Source organism: Rhamphochromis sp. 'chilingali', assembly GCF_963969265.1.
Source record: "Rhamphochromis sp. 'chilingali' genome assembly, chromosome: 16".
Lineage (NCBI taxonomy): Eukaryota > Metazoa > Chordata > Actinopteri > Cichliformes > Cichlidae > Rhamphochromis > Rhamphochromis sp. 'chilingali'.
Window position 1 is genome coordinate 5,651,374 of NC_137943.1, and position 12,276 is coordinate 5,663,649.

At 38.7% G+C, this 12,276-nt stretch overlaps 1 protein-coding gene across 1 annotated transcript; it reads right to left on the reverse strand.

Moving 5' to 3' along the window:
• Positions 1 to 331: 331 nt before the first annotated feature.
• On the reverse strand, positions 332 to 10,813 carry olfml2bb (olfactomedin-like 2Bb). Its single transcript, XM_080907861.1, has 9 exons — positions 10,129 to 10,813; positions 8,887 to 9,159; positions 8,662 to 8,769; positions 7,130 to 7,291; positions 6,761 to 6,980; positions 6,209 to 6,625; positions 5,681 to 5,857; positions 4,070 to 4,266; positions 332 to 1,871 (listed from the first exon to the last, which is right to left on the reverse strand). The coding sequence occupies exons 1-9, from the start codon at positions 10,381 to 10,383 to the stop codon at positions 1,476 to 1,478; spliced, it is 2,205 nt and encodes a 734-aa protein (XP_080763987.1). The 5' UTR covers positions 10,384 to 10,813; the 3' UTR covers positions 332 to 1,475.
• Positions 10,814 to 12,276: the final 1,463 nt, after the last annotated feature.

The following is a 12,276-nucleotide window of genomic DNA, read 5'->3' on the forward strand; positions in this document are numbered from 1 at the left end:
GCTGGTAAGACTGTAGAGCAGAGATAAAGAGCTGGCTGAAATGAACCAGATTGGAAGAACAGCGGCAGTGAGCAGTGCATCACCCTGTTTGTACCCATGTGTGTTTCTCTAACATGTAGCAGGTCTGATGTGTGTCCCGAGCATTTCCAGTTTGAAGTTCAACAGCATCTGGCCCAGGGTTTATTTTCCATCCTGTGTTCCTTCCAGTGGCTCTGCTGCTTCCAGGAAAATTTAATCATACCTCACAAATAATGCCCACAACAGGATACAGAGGCACACAGAGAAGGAGAAAAGTGAGTCAATGACACTGAAAAACGTTTGAATCGTTTTATTATAAATGTACAAACTCCTAGTTAAGCAGTCAAAATTCTTGCCCTTGTCCTATTTTGGTTGTAAAAAAAAAAAATACCCAGACAAGTTAAAAATTATTTTACCACTTCTATCAACAATGGGAAATACATTAAAAGGACAAACAATAAAAATTTTTATCACAAAGAAAATAACAGGCAATTACTTCAATACAAAATCTGAAAAAAAAAATCACTGGTTATACTGGTTACATGGGGCATATCATATGCAAATCTGCTTTCATTAAGCAAAGAATTTGAAAAGCTGTATTTGCTGTATTTGAGGCTGATTTGTGTAATTTTGACTCTGTGTAGATTAAAGAAAGTTCAAAATAAATTTAAACTTGTTGACCTATTTCTTGTTTTTTTTCTCTTTTAAGTCATTAAAGATGTATGTTGTACAATCATTCCACTCTGTAAAAAGAGCAGTTCAAAGACATCTTGAAAAGCCCCAAATTACCATAACATTCATGGTCATTATGAGTAAATATAAACCTCTGCCCAACTTACAGTCCCTTACTGTTTCCACATCCACTATAACCAAAACAATTGTTGCTTCTGATAAATCATTTTGCCCAGAAAAGGTTATAAGACCATTTCCAAACAAAATGAAGTCACTCTACGGTGAGAAAGATTATTGATGTGGAAAATATTCAAGACATTTGCCAATTGTCCCAGAAGTTAACATCCCAGCAATTCCCCCTAAGGTCAGATCATACAGTGCTCAGAGAAATTGCAACCAAAGAGCTACATCTCAGAACCTACAAGCCCTAATTAGTATGTTAAATGTTACAGTTCATGACAGTGAAATAAGAAAACAATTGAACTAGTATGGATTGTTTGAAACACTGCTGCCAGGAAAAAGTATCTTCTTCTTCATGTCACCCAAGATACAATACAATTCTGCTTTTCTTGTCTGCAAGTGCTGTGTCCGACAGTTACTGACTTAAGTGCGTGCACATCAGAGCAGCAACCCAGTGACCACACAGTGTTTAATTTATCCACAGTCTTTTCGAAACAAAACACAGACGGAATATCTGTTCAGTTTTCATATTTCTTCCATCCTCGGCTTTGTTTTGACTCACTGGACAAACTAAATTGCCAAATATTCATCTAACCATCTGCCCATTATTCTAAATAAGCAAAAATGACATCATACATCATCTGATGACCATTATCCCATGAGTACAGTTTCTTGTCCAGTGGACAATAAGCCAGCTGGGAGTTATGTGCATGCATGTTTGTGAACGCCAGGCTTGGCACTGTGTGCGTAAGCGTGTGAGTGTCAAATGCGTAGGTCACGTTTGCATAGCGACGCTCCATACTATCCACTGCATAAAGCACACCACATACCAAGAAGCTGTTACCGTAACGACCTCTTCTGAGACCTGTGCGAAAGGTCTGTATTGGCTGAAGGTCTCGAGGGTGGAGGTGGATTAGCAGGATAACTTCCTGGTGGAAGCCCTCTGTGTCCAAAGCAGGGTAAAGCAGCCACAGGCCGGACTCATCTACCGCAAACTCAACCTGCAAAATACACAAGCTCAAGTTTGTATGACTTTTGCATCTTAAAATAATTTTAGACTGCAATCTTTCAGGTTGTTGTTTTGGTTTTAGAACCTAGAATTTTACTGATCTATTCATTCCCACTGCAGTTATTCATCTGCAGCAGGCAGCTGTTTACATACTGTTCTTAGCTCTCCAGACAGCAGATTAAGGTAGATTAAGGTAGTCCTTGCTGGTGGAGATCAAAAACAGATTTAGAGAATCTTTAAAGAGATTTTAAAGAGTTTAAAGAGAGCCTGACTGGCTGACTTTTCTTTCTAACTACAGTTGAGGCCAAAATTATTAGCCCCCCAGGAATTTTGGAACATTTTGCTAAACTTTTGCCCAACGTTTGCAGCATTGATGAAACTTGATACATTCAAACATTCACCAGTGCGATTTAGTAGCTTTCGGTACATTTTGTAATATAAAATACCTTTTTAGGTTTGCTTCATATCAAATATAATAAAAAATGGGGAGGTCAAAAATATTAGCCCCATGTGAATGTTTGCTTTCAAAACGCCTAGAGTAATTAACCAGTCAGCTTTGAAACCACATCTGTGCAGTCAACTGGCTTCCTAACAACATTCAATTGGCATAAAAAGGGTTCAAGGAACAGGGCATGAGAAGAACTACTGTTACTGGCCATGCCAAAGATAAAGGAAATAATTCTGGAGCTCAGAAAAAAAGATAGTAGAGGCTCATGATAAGGGGGAAGGCTACATGCCATTTCCAAGCAATTCACAGTGTCTAGAACTGCTGTATGTTGCATCATTGCCAAGTCCAAGGAGACAAATTCTGTAAGAAACAAACCTGGCCGTGGCCGTAAGTTCAAGATTTCAAGAACCCTGGAGACGAAAATAGACACAGATGTCAGCAAGGAACACCTGCCAAGACGATTGTTACTGACCTGGCTTCTTCTGGAGTTGATGTTTCAAAGAACACAGTTGTGACGGCTATTTATCATGGTGAACTTCAGGGGCATCATCCCAGAAGAACACTTTTACTCAAAGAGCTGCACATCACAGTCCGACTGAGGTTTGCCAATGAACATTTGTAAGGTAAAGATCAGTTTTGGAAGTGCTTTGATCTGATGAGACTAAACTGGAACTGTTTCAGCACATAGTTGTTGCTTATGTTTGGCAAAGAAAGGCACAGGCCTTCAACCCCAGGAACACAGTTGGGAACATCCTGCTGTGAGGCTGTTTTCAGGCACAGGGAGCCTTGTTTGGTTGCATGGCATCATGAAAAAATAAATTATGTTGACATTTTGAAAGAGAAAATGCAGAAATCCGCTCATAGTCTAGGCTTAGGTTGTCGCTGGGTCTTCCAACAAGGCAATGACCCAAAGCATACATCAACATTAGTCCAACAGTTCCTCAAGGGTACCAAAACCAAGATCCTGGAGTGGCCCGCACAGAGCACAGACCTCAATCCTATTGAGAATCTGTGGCAAGTGCTCCAAGTGAATGTCCATGCTTGGAAACCATTCAATTTGGATGAGCTAGAACAATTTGCAATGGAGGAATGGGCCAAAATCCCTCAGAAGACCTGTGCAAACCTAGTAATGACCTACTCTAAGAAATTGTTGTCAGTTGTGGCTCAGAAAGGGTACAGTATATGACTATTAATGGCCATGGGGCTAATAATTTTGGATGTCTCATTTTTGCCCTTTCTTGTTTTAATTTGGTGTATCAATAAAATATCCTAATTAACCTTAGTGGACATTGTTGTTTTGGAAACAGATACACTATACAAAACAGAGACTTGTTGTTAATGGTCATTTTCACACTAAAATCGCACACACACATATAAACATCCACATTCCAACATATACACATCCACATTCCAATGTATGGAACATACACCCACTGATGTATATAAATAAAGACCAGGGCAGTGGCAGAGCGCGAGTGCCTGAGCCCTCACTCCCGTGCGGGTGCTCTGTGACTGCCCTTGCTGCAAGTAAAACTGTGTGTTTCTCCTCTCTGATTCTCAGCTGAAGAAGTGTCTTAGAATACATCTCTTGACAGAAACAAACCACAAAAGTGATCAGTTTAGTAATTTATAATGTTCCCACACATAATTTTAATGATGCTTGAAAGACTTCTAAATGTTCTTGTTTAAATCATTGAGTACTTCTTGGGCCGTTATTTAAAAATGAAAGTAATGAGTCTTACTTCAGTCTGTGTCTTGTGAATTTGCTCCTCCAGTAAAGCATCGTGCAGTGTGGTCCACGCAGCCACATATCTGTGCCTCAGGTCATATCTGATAACGTCCCTGCTGAAGGCTCGATTATAGTAGAAAGCTCCATTAAACACAACATGGCCTGTTCCAGTGAAACTGTAAGGTAGCTTGTATGAATTACTTGTCTGACCTGAACAGGAAGGACACACAGAAAATAGATATGCACAACCTTAATGATCATCAAACTAAGATATGTCCATCATGTAGAGAAAATATTTTACTGCAACTGATTGATTGATTGATTGATTGATTGATTGATTGATTGATCATACTTTATTCATCCCGAGGGAAATTGGGTTAATAAACATTGCAACGATTTTTACCTTAATTAATAACAGTATTTCAAATGGTTAAAAATTTATTTTGTTTTCTAATAACACTAATGTTGAGACTAGATTATTTTTGTTTATAATGTTATGCAATAAATCAGACTGTATTTTATATTTCATATTTGGTTTCACAATTATCCTCTCATTTGTACTGTCTTATAATTAAAAGACCCGCCTCCACACCCTTTAAAAAACAAACTTGTTTCCAGGCTGTGGATGATCTTTGTCTTTGTCAAGAAATTTTTTAAAACTATTTCAGCTTTTTAGAAACATCTTGGTTTCAAGCATCCAATGAAGAACAACAAATATGATTTTTGTCAAAGCCTTGTGATTAAGTAATCGTCATTAGGATATTGAGCTAAGTAATTGTCATTGTAAAATTTCCCCAAATTGAGAAGCCTTATTTTCTAAGGCAGAAAATCCCTGCAATATCCAGGAGAAGACAAATATTACATGCTCGTGCATCAAAATGATGTTCAGGCTAACTTTTCATCCAGATGCAAAGGCGAAGGCAGTTTTACATCACTGCAAAGGGACAGCTATGGTAGATGAATGCCCTTTCCTGAGCCTGGTTCTGCTGGAGGCCCCTTCTTGTTAAAATGGTGTTCTTCCTTCCCACCGTCACCAAATACTAGCTCATAATGAGCCGTATGCTCATCAGGGTTCTCTCTAATAGTGTCTATTACATGGGCCTTTCCTTACAATATGAAGCACTTGGAACAACTGTTGTTATCTACTGGCACTACACAAATAACCATTAATTTAAACTATTTTTACGTACTTTATGAAACCTCATTTAAAATGAAATTGGCAACCAAGATTTAGAGGATTAAATATAAAGATCATTTGATTGTTAAGTATCTAAACTTTAACTCCTAGACCTGGTAATATTGAAACACAGGTGCTAAAATGAATTTCACAAGTGTATAGCATTTTACCATACTCGTGTTCAGCTTGAAGGACCTGATTCTAATCCATGAATATTTTTCTAACACATCCATTGTGTGTGAAATATTGTTTCCTGTTTTTCTGGTTTTTTACTTTTACGGATCTTCATGTCACTGTTTGTTCTGTCGTTCAAATATGAAATGCATTTGTCAGTGGAATCTGTTCTGATTGCTAAAACATTGATAGAACTTTTATGAGATTAATTAGGGTACCTGACACTGTTTGAGATTAGAAGATAATTTTTTTCACAAACACAAACCTCTGTACCTAATTTGAAGGTGTCCATGTCTCGGAACTCCAGTAGGTTGTTGCCATAGTGACCACTAGTGAGGTAGATGACGTTCCCATGACCACGAGCATCTCTCATCCAGGCTCCATCACTAAGGCCATAAGTATTTTTCTGGACCGGTTCAGAGATGCTGGCTACTGTGTCCTTACACACTCCTGTAAAAATACACATTAGGTGTCAGTAAGGATACACCTACTACCAGATGAGGTATTACAATACGCCGATCAGCCAAAATGCTATAATTACACCTTTCTAGTAATTATTTTGTCTGTCTAATATCTATAAGACTAAACAGTTATGTTGAAAAGGGAAACTATTGATAGAGACCAAGACCACATTTTTTTATCAGGCTGGGAATCTGAAACTGAAGGCATTTTAACACAGGATTTTGTGAGATCTCCCTCAAGTGGCCACTGGAGCCCTGGAGGTTACCATTTCATTTTTATGAAATAATCAACATTATTAGCTTCATATGGAAATGAATAGGTTCATTAGTCTTACTCTACCTGGCTTTTTGGTAACCACTGGTTGGTCAGCGGGGCTCTCTGTCCAGCTGAGGCGGCTTTTGGTTCTTGAATGAGGCGCTGAGGTGGGAGCTGCACCAATAGGTGGAGTGATATTGGTGTCTGAGGGTGAAGTGGTATACTGGCTGACAGGCGCAGTGGGGTGAATAGCAGTTCTGGTAGTTAAGGATTTTTGGGTAGTTGCCGTTGGGTTTGGAGTTGTTGTGGAGGAGCGAACTGGTTGGGTTGCAGTTATGGTTTGTTGGCTGGTAGATGGGGGAGCTGTTGGTGGATGGGATGGTGAAGATCTGGTCAAAGGTATGTCTTTGAGGTCTGGCTTTATGGTAGTTTTTGAAGGCCTGTTAGGTGGCAGCTGCTCAGACACCTGCAAATCCACTGATGATTTTGTGGTTACAGAAGCTACAAGACAAGATAAAAGAAGAAAGGGCCTTTCTCTGTAATTTTTAAAATAAATTTTACCTTTGATTAAATTAAAAAAGCCTTTAGCACATAACTTGAAAGCATTGATTTTACAGATCAATGCAATAGACTTACTGTTCTGTGCTTTGCCTTTCTTATCCTCCTTGTAGCTCTCTTCCTCTGCCTTGTAAAAGGTCACACCCCTGATGACAACAGTGTTTTTGTCTTTCATTTGCTGCTTTGGCTCTGTCTTCTCTTTGATCGGCTTTCGTGTTTCTGTCTGATTCCTGATTGGGTTCTGTTCCTCCACACCATCTTGCTGGTGGTTTGTCTTCAGCTGGCTGTCATAATTCTTCTGTAACAGAAAATTCAGTCTCGTTTATAATGAAGAGGGACTATCTATGCATGATAGCAATCTTCTAGAAGAGTGCACAGCATAAAATCAGACAAGAGTTTGTCTTGACTTGTGATCTGTTAAGATGCAGATTTTCACAAGGTTTTTACCTGCTTGTGGGCGTAGGGAGCTGCTCCACTTTTAACTCTTGAGCGCTCATCATTCAGTTTCTTTTTTTTCGGCTGGATCTTTTTTTCTTTATCCTTTTCCCTCGCTCTTTCCTTTACACGTTCTTTCTCTCTCATTCTTTCAGTCAAATTTTGTGTGAATGCCTTGAGTTCAGAAAAAGACACATGCAGGGTCAACCAACTATTTCAGGTGACATCACTTTGCACTTAGTCTGGACTCTGTGAATATACAAATATATATTTTTAGAAGTCTGGATATTCAATTCAATTTTATTTATACAGCGCCAAATCACAACAGTCAAGACGACTATCTTACAATCAAGACGACTATCTTACAATCTATTATTGTAAGGTAGACCCTACAATAATAAATACAGAGAAAAACCCAACAATCATAGGACCCCATATGAGCAAGCACTTTAGCGACAGTGGGAAGGAAAAACTCCCTTTTAACAGGAAGAAACCTCCGGCAGAACCAGGCTCATGGAGGGGCGGGGCCATCTGCTGCCACTGGTTGGGGAGAGAGAAGTAAGACAGGATAAAAAGCATGCTGTGGAAGAGGGCCAGTGATTAATAACAGGTATGATTCAGTGCGGAGAGGTCTATTAAAACATAGTGAGTGAGAAAGGTGACTGAAGAAGAAATACTTAATGCATCATGGGAATCCACCAGCAGCCTACACCTATTGCAGCATAACTAAAGGAGGATTCAGGGTCACCTAATCCAGCCCTAACTATATGCATATCAAAAAGGAAAGTTTTAAGCCTAATCTTAAAAGTGGAGAGAGTGTGAGTATGAATGTTATCTGTCTCTCTGGTTCAGTCCTGTGTACCCTGCCTCTGACCCTAAACAAAATCACAGAAATATTTCTTTAATAGTAAAACTTCTATGGCTTAAAGACAATACCAACTATATATTTTTTTTCAATTAATTGTAAAAATAAGCTATTCCAGTATTGCAGTACAGCCATCCATGTAGGGGTATCATATTTCAAGGAAATGTCCAACAATCATATTTCTGATATTTAAAAAAAAAATGAATACATTTTGTTGATTTTTGCGGCTCACAGACAACAAACTTTACAAGTGTAAGTGAGTGACGGGCATTTGCCATCCTTCTTTTCCAGTGAGCTACTTGCAGCATTATAGTACAATAGTAGTGACACAGTCAAATGTAAACGCAAAAGTAGCCAACGTGTTTTCCTTGGAAATTTTAAGTAAAGGGAAATTGCAACAATGTCAAGAGTTTAGAGCACATAACTGGTATACTAGTATTGCCCTAAAGTATATGATATGGCACAGTTTAACATCCAAGCACAGTCAAAGAGCAAGCTGACAGAGGATATGAAGAAGCAAAAGTGTTTAGTTTTACTATTTGTTTGTGTTAGCAGGTCTGTCTACCTTTGCAAAGCTTCTGCATTAAAAATATATACATGCTCTACATAAGAGTATGTACTGTATACAAACTATCAGTTTTGATTTTTAATAGGTGATTTTTGGACAACATGTACTCACCTTCTCTATGTTGTCCACCCTGGTCAGTAGCTTGGTGGTAACAGAATGGAGCTTTAACAAGTCCATTCCATACAGAGAGACTTCCAACAAGTCAATGATAGTTGCCAGCTAAACAAAATCAAGAAATTGTTTTTTTTTTAAATTATTATTAGTTAAACATCTTCCTGCTCAAAACTAACTTAACAGTGTATCATCAGTAACCAGAACACATGTATATGTTTCTACCTTGATGTCATCTTTGCTCGCTTCCTGTAGTTTTTTAAACCTGTACTCTCCCTCGCAGGGATTGACAGCGGAAGGTGGAGCCATGCACACACACTTCTTGCAGTCTGTTCCTTTGGTAATTGTCTCTACAGTGTAAAAATCCCGAGATGGTGATTTTAGGTCACTTTCATGGACATGGCTGCAGTCGGATCGCTTAATTGGTCGAACAACACAGCGACACACACAGTCGGACCCTGAAGACACTGTTTTTACTTTGTCGTAATCTCCCAGCAACTGAAACAGAGGCAGAAAGTTGTCTTTCTCAGTATATTTTTTCCACAATATAGGCCAGATAGCAGGAAACCTGAATAAATAGTGAATGTAAAATTAATAGTATATTATACTATACTTATATTATAATTTATTTAGCAGAAATGCAGGAACTAAAATCAGAAAAAGAGTTGAAATGTCTGACGATATGCAGCTGCAACAGTGGTGAGCTGTGTGGAATGAAGACAGCTATAGGCATTTACAAACAGGCCCTCTTTGGTTTGGACCACTTACAGTTTGAGGATATTACATAACCAACCACCAGGGGGATGCAAACTTTTACCATAGTGTACACTCACACACACACACACACACACACACACACACACACACACACACACACACACACACACACACACACACACAGCTCTGGGCTTGATTTACCATGACAGTATGAGGTAAAAGGAAATTTCCCGTATAGTTAAACTTTTGGAATCGCTGTGTCAGAAACAACCCCTGAAATCCAACTCAAGATGGAAAACGAGAGGTTCAGGGTTCACTGTTTAAAGCAAAGTAAGTCCTAACAGCACAAGTGCTGTGGGATCTCATGTGGTTTTCCCTTGGTGAGGTAGATGGAAAGTTTTGCTGAGGTACTAACTGCTGTTACTCAGTTGAAGTCTCCTGGAAGAAGAATTAAGCAGGTCACAGGTCATGGATTGAAGTTTTAGTTTTTATAATTTGCATAAAAGAGCATGGCTTTGCAGAACTTTACTTCAGTTCAGTCAAATGTAAAAATAGGTCAAACAGCACATCATCTTGTGCTTTTAACTTTTAAAACGTTTTAAATTTGATAACTGCCTTAATTATTAAAACTAGGAATTTCTGTTCTCCAAACTCATTCGCAGTATGTGAATATACATAAACTTCTTTGTCAGTGTAGTTTAACATAGAATACAATTAATCATAAAAAGGCGCACATTATAGTTCACAAACCTGGCTTATTATATTCTCTTGGTTTTCCAGCTCGTCCTCCAGAGGCTCGACAGTGGGTTGGAACTGTGGAACTCTCCCCTGAGTGGCTTTCTCCGGGAACTGGTGACTACCCTCTGCTTTGCTTGTGGAGTTGGCATCTTTAATCGGCCTCAGCTCGTCGGTTTCAGCTAGCAGCATCTTCTCCCGAATGCTTCCGTCCACCGCCAGGCTTCTTACAGCACAGCAGAAAATCAGCAGTGAAAGTCCGCGCCACATTTCTGCACAGCAGCTAAGGATAAGAAGGACTCTGTATACAAACTAGTCTTTATCAGGTAGTTGTAGCCAAAAATTGCGGAGCAAGTACGAATGAATAAACACCCACGCATCAAACGGTGCAGTAAATTACTTCACTAGAAAGTAGGCTTATTGTCCGGGTAAAAACGAGTCCATAAAACGGTTTAGCTTGAAAAAAAAAGTACTCAAACTTAAAAAAGAAAGAAAGATCTCGTGTACTTGTTATTTTTTTTTATGAAGACTCGTATTAAAATAATTGTTGTAAAAGAAACGAATTAAAAGCTAAAATAATAATAATAATAATTTTTTAAAAAAGGTTGCTTTAACTCGGGTCAGTGTGACGTGTCGCCGGTGAGCTGAATGGCACCGACGGACCTCAACACCGGCCCCAATCAGAACTGGACTAACTGCGCTCGAGCCTGAGCCTGAAGTGGGAGTGGGACAGATGGGCGGGGAGGGAGAGGGGAGAGAGAGAGAGCAGAAAGGCTCCAGGTTGAACACTTAACATTACACACAGCTTACTGCAGCTTGCCAGCCAATCAAAGTAGCCTAACTGGGCACTGCAAAGGTCCCGAGCGGTTTATCATGTCACAACTGTTTTTGCTTTACCAGTAAACCTCACGGTATGTTCACGTTTAATAAGGTTCCCATTAAAACCGATGTCAAACAATTTTCTTACTATTAATGTCTCGAAATATACTACAAGGTATTTAGTTTAACCAGAATATCTGAAAACGGATCTGCTTATTGTAACAAAAACTATTAGAAATATAGAGACTTTTTTCAAATTATATTTTAATATTTATATAAAAATACGTCATATCGTATATGAAAAATTATACAAACAAGTTAAACTATTGTATCATTCCTAACTCTTTGTGTCTTTCATAAACACATGGCCATTAGAATGTCATCAAATATACACCCATCCGTTCACTTCCGCTTATCCATTTCAGGGTTGTGAGTTGGACTCACGAAAATGATGTGCATGATGAAAAGGCACTTTCGCTGTAGTAGGGAATTGTGCTTTTTGTGATTGTCTTCCATGTACATGCTGTTCAATGATGTTCATATTAAGTATGGACAAAATTCTAGGTCAGTGTTTGAAAAAGTAACCCCTATGAGCCACAAACTCATAAGACTGCAAACAAACTCTAAGTGTTCTGTACAAAAACCCAGTTATAAAGTACACCAAAAGCTGAAAGTTATGTTTTGTTGTGTTAGCTAAATATTGTGGAAATCACAGTGCTCATTAAAATGTGTTTAGAATTTGCAAATTGATGATGATTTATCTAAAAAATCATGTTGTCGCCTACATAAGCTGCCTTCATAGGTTGACGGTATTGGAATTGATTAAACTGGTCCTGTGTTTACTCCTTGTCAGAGTGTGAATAGCCTAGCTCTGGCTGAGCATAGAAGCCCCACCCTGGCTGAGCATAGACGCCCCACCCATTTGATTTAAAAGAGGAGGGGCTTAAAACAGCTTGTTTCAGACACTCTGCAACAAAGCCGGTAAAAGATGAAGAAGTTTATTTTTTAAAAGCTACTCCTTCACTGTCCAAGAATAAAGCCAAATTGAACTTTAAATAAACATAATACAAAATATAATCTTTAAGAGATTTAGTTAAATTTGCTATTATCTGGAAACTGTATATTTTGAAATGTAGAAGGTTAGGGTCTAGACTTTCATTGGTTGCTACAAAGGTACTTTTTTCATCTTAGTATATAAGGTTGACTTCAAAGTTTTACAGATTCAGCAGAGTTGAGAAAGGTTCAAATAATTATTACTTAAATAAGTTCATTTTTCCATTTGCCGTCTTGTTCTTTTGGTCACTACCCACAGTTCTAGCTCAGAGGTGGGGGCAGGAACATAGA

What these genes read in the sequence shown, in the direction of transcription:
- olfml2bb (XM_080907861.1), bottom strand. Translation starts at nt 10,383, where the DNA reads ATGTGGCGCGGACTTTCACTGCTGATTTTCTGCTGTGCTGTAAGAAGC. An exon ending in AAGAGAATATAATAAGCCAG is followed by an intron (nt 9,160 to 10,128) that starts GTTTGTGAACTA and finishes CCTCTGTTTCAG; the next exon opens with TTGCTGGGAGATTACGACAA. An exon ending in AGTGGTTACCAAAAAGCCAG is followed by an intron (nt 5,858 to 6,208) that starts GTAGAGTAAGAC and finishes GTATTTTTACAG; the next exon opens with GAGTGTGTAAGGACACAGTA.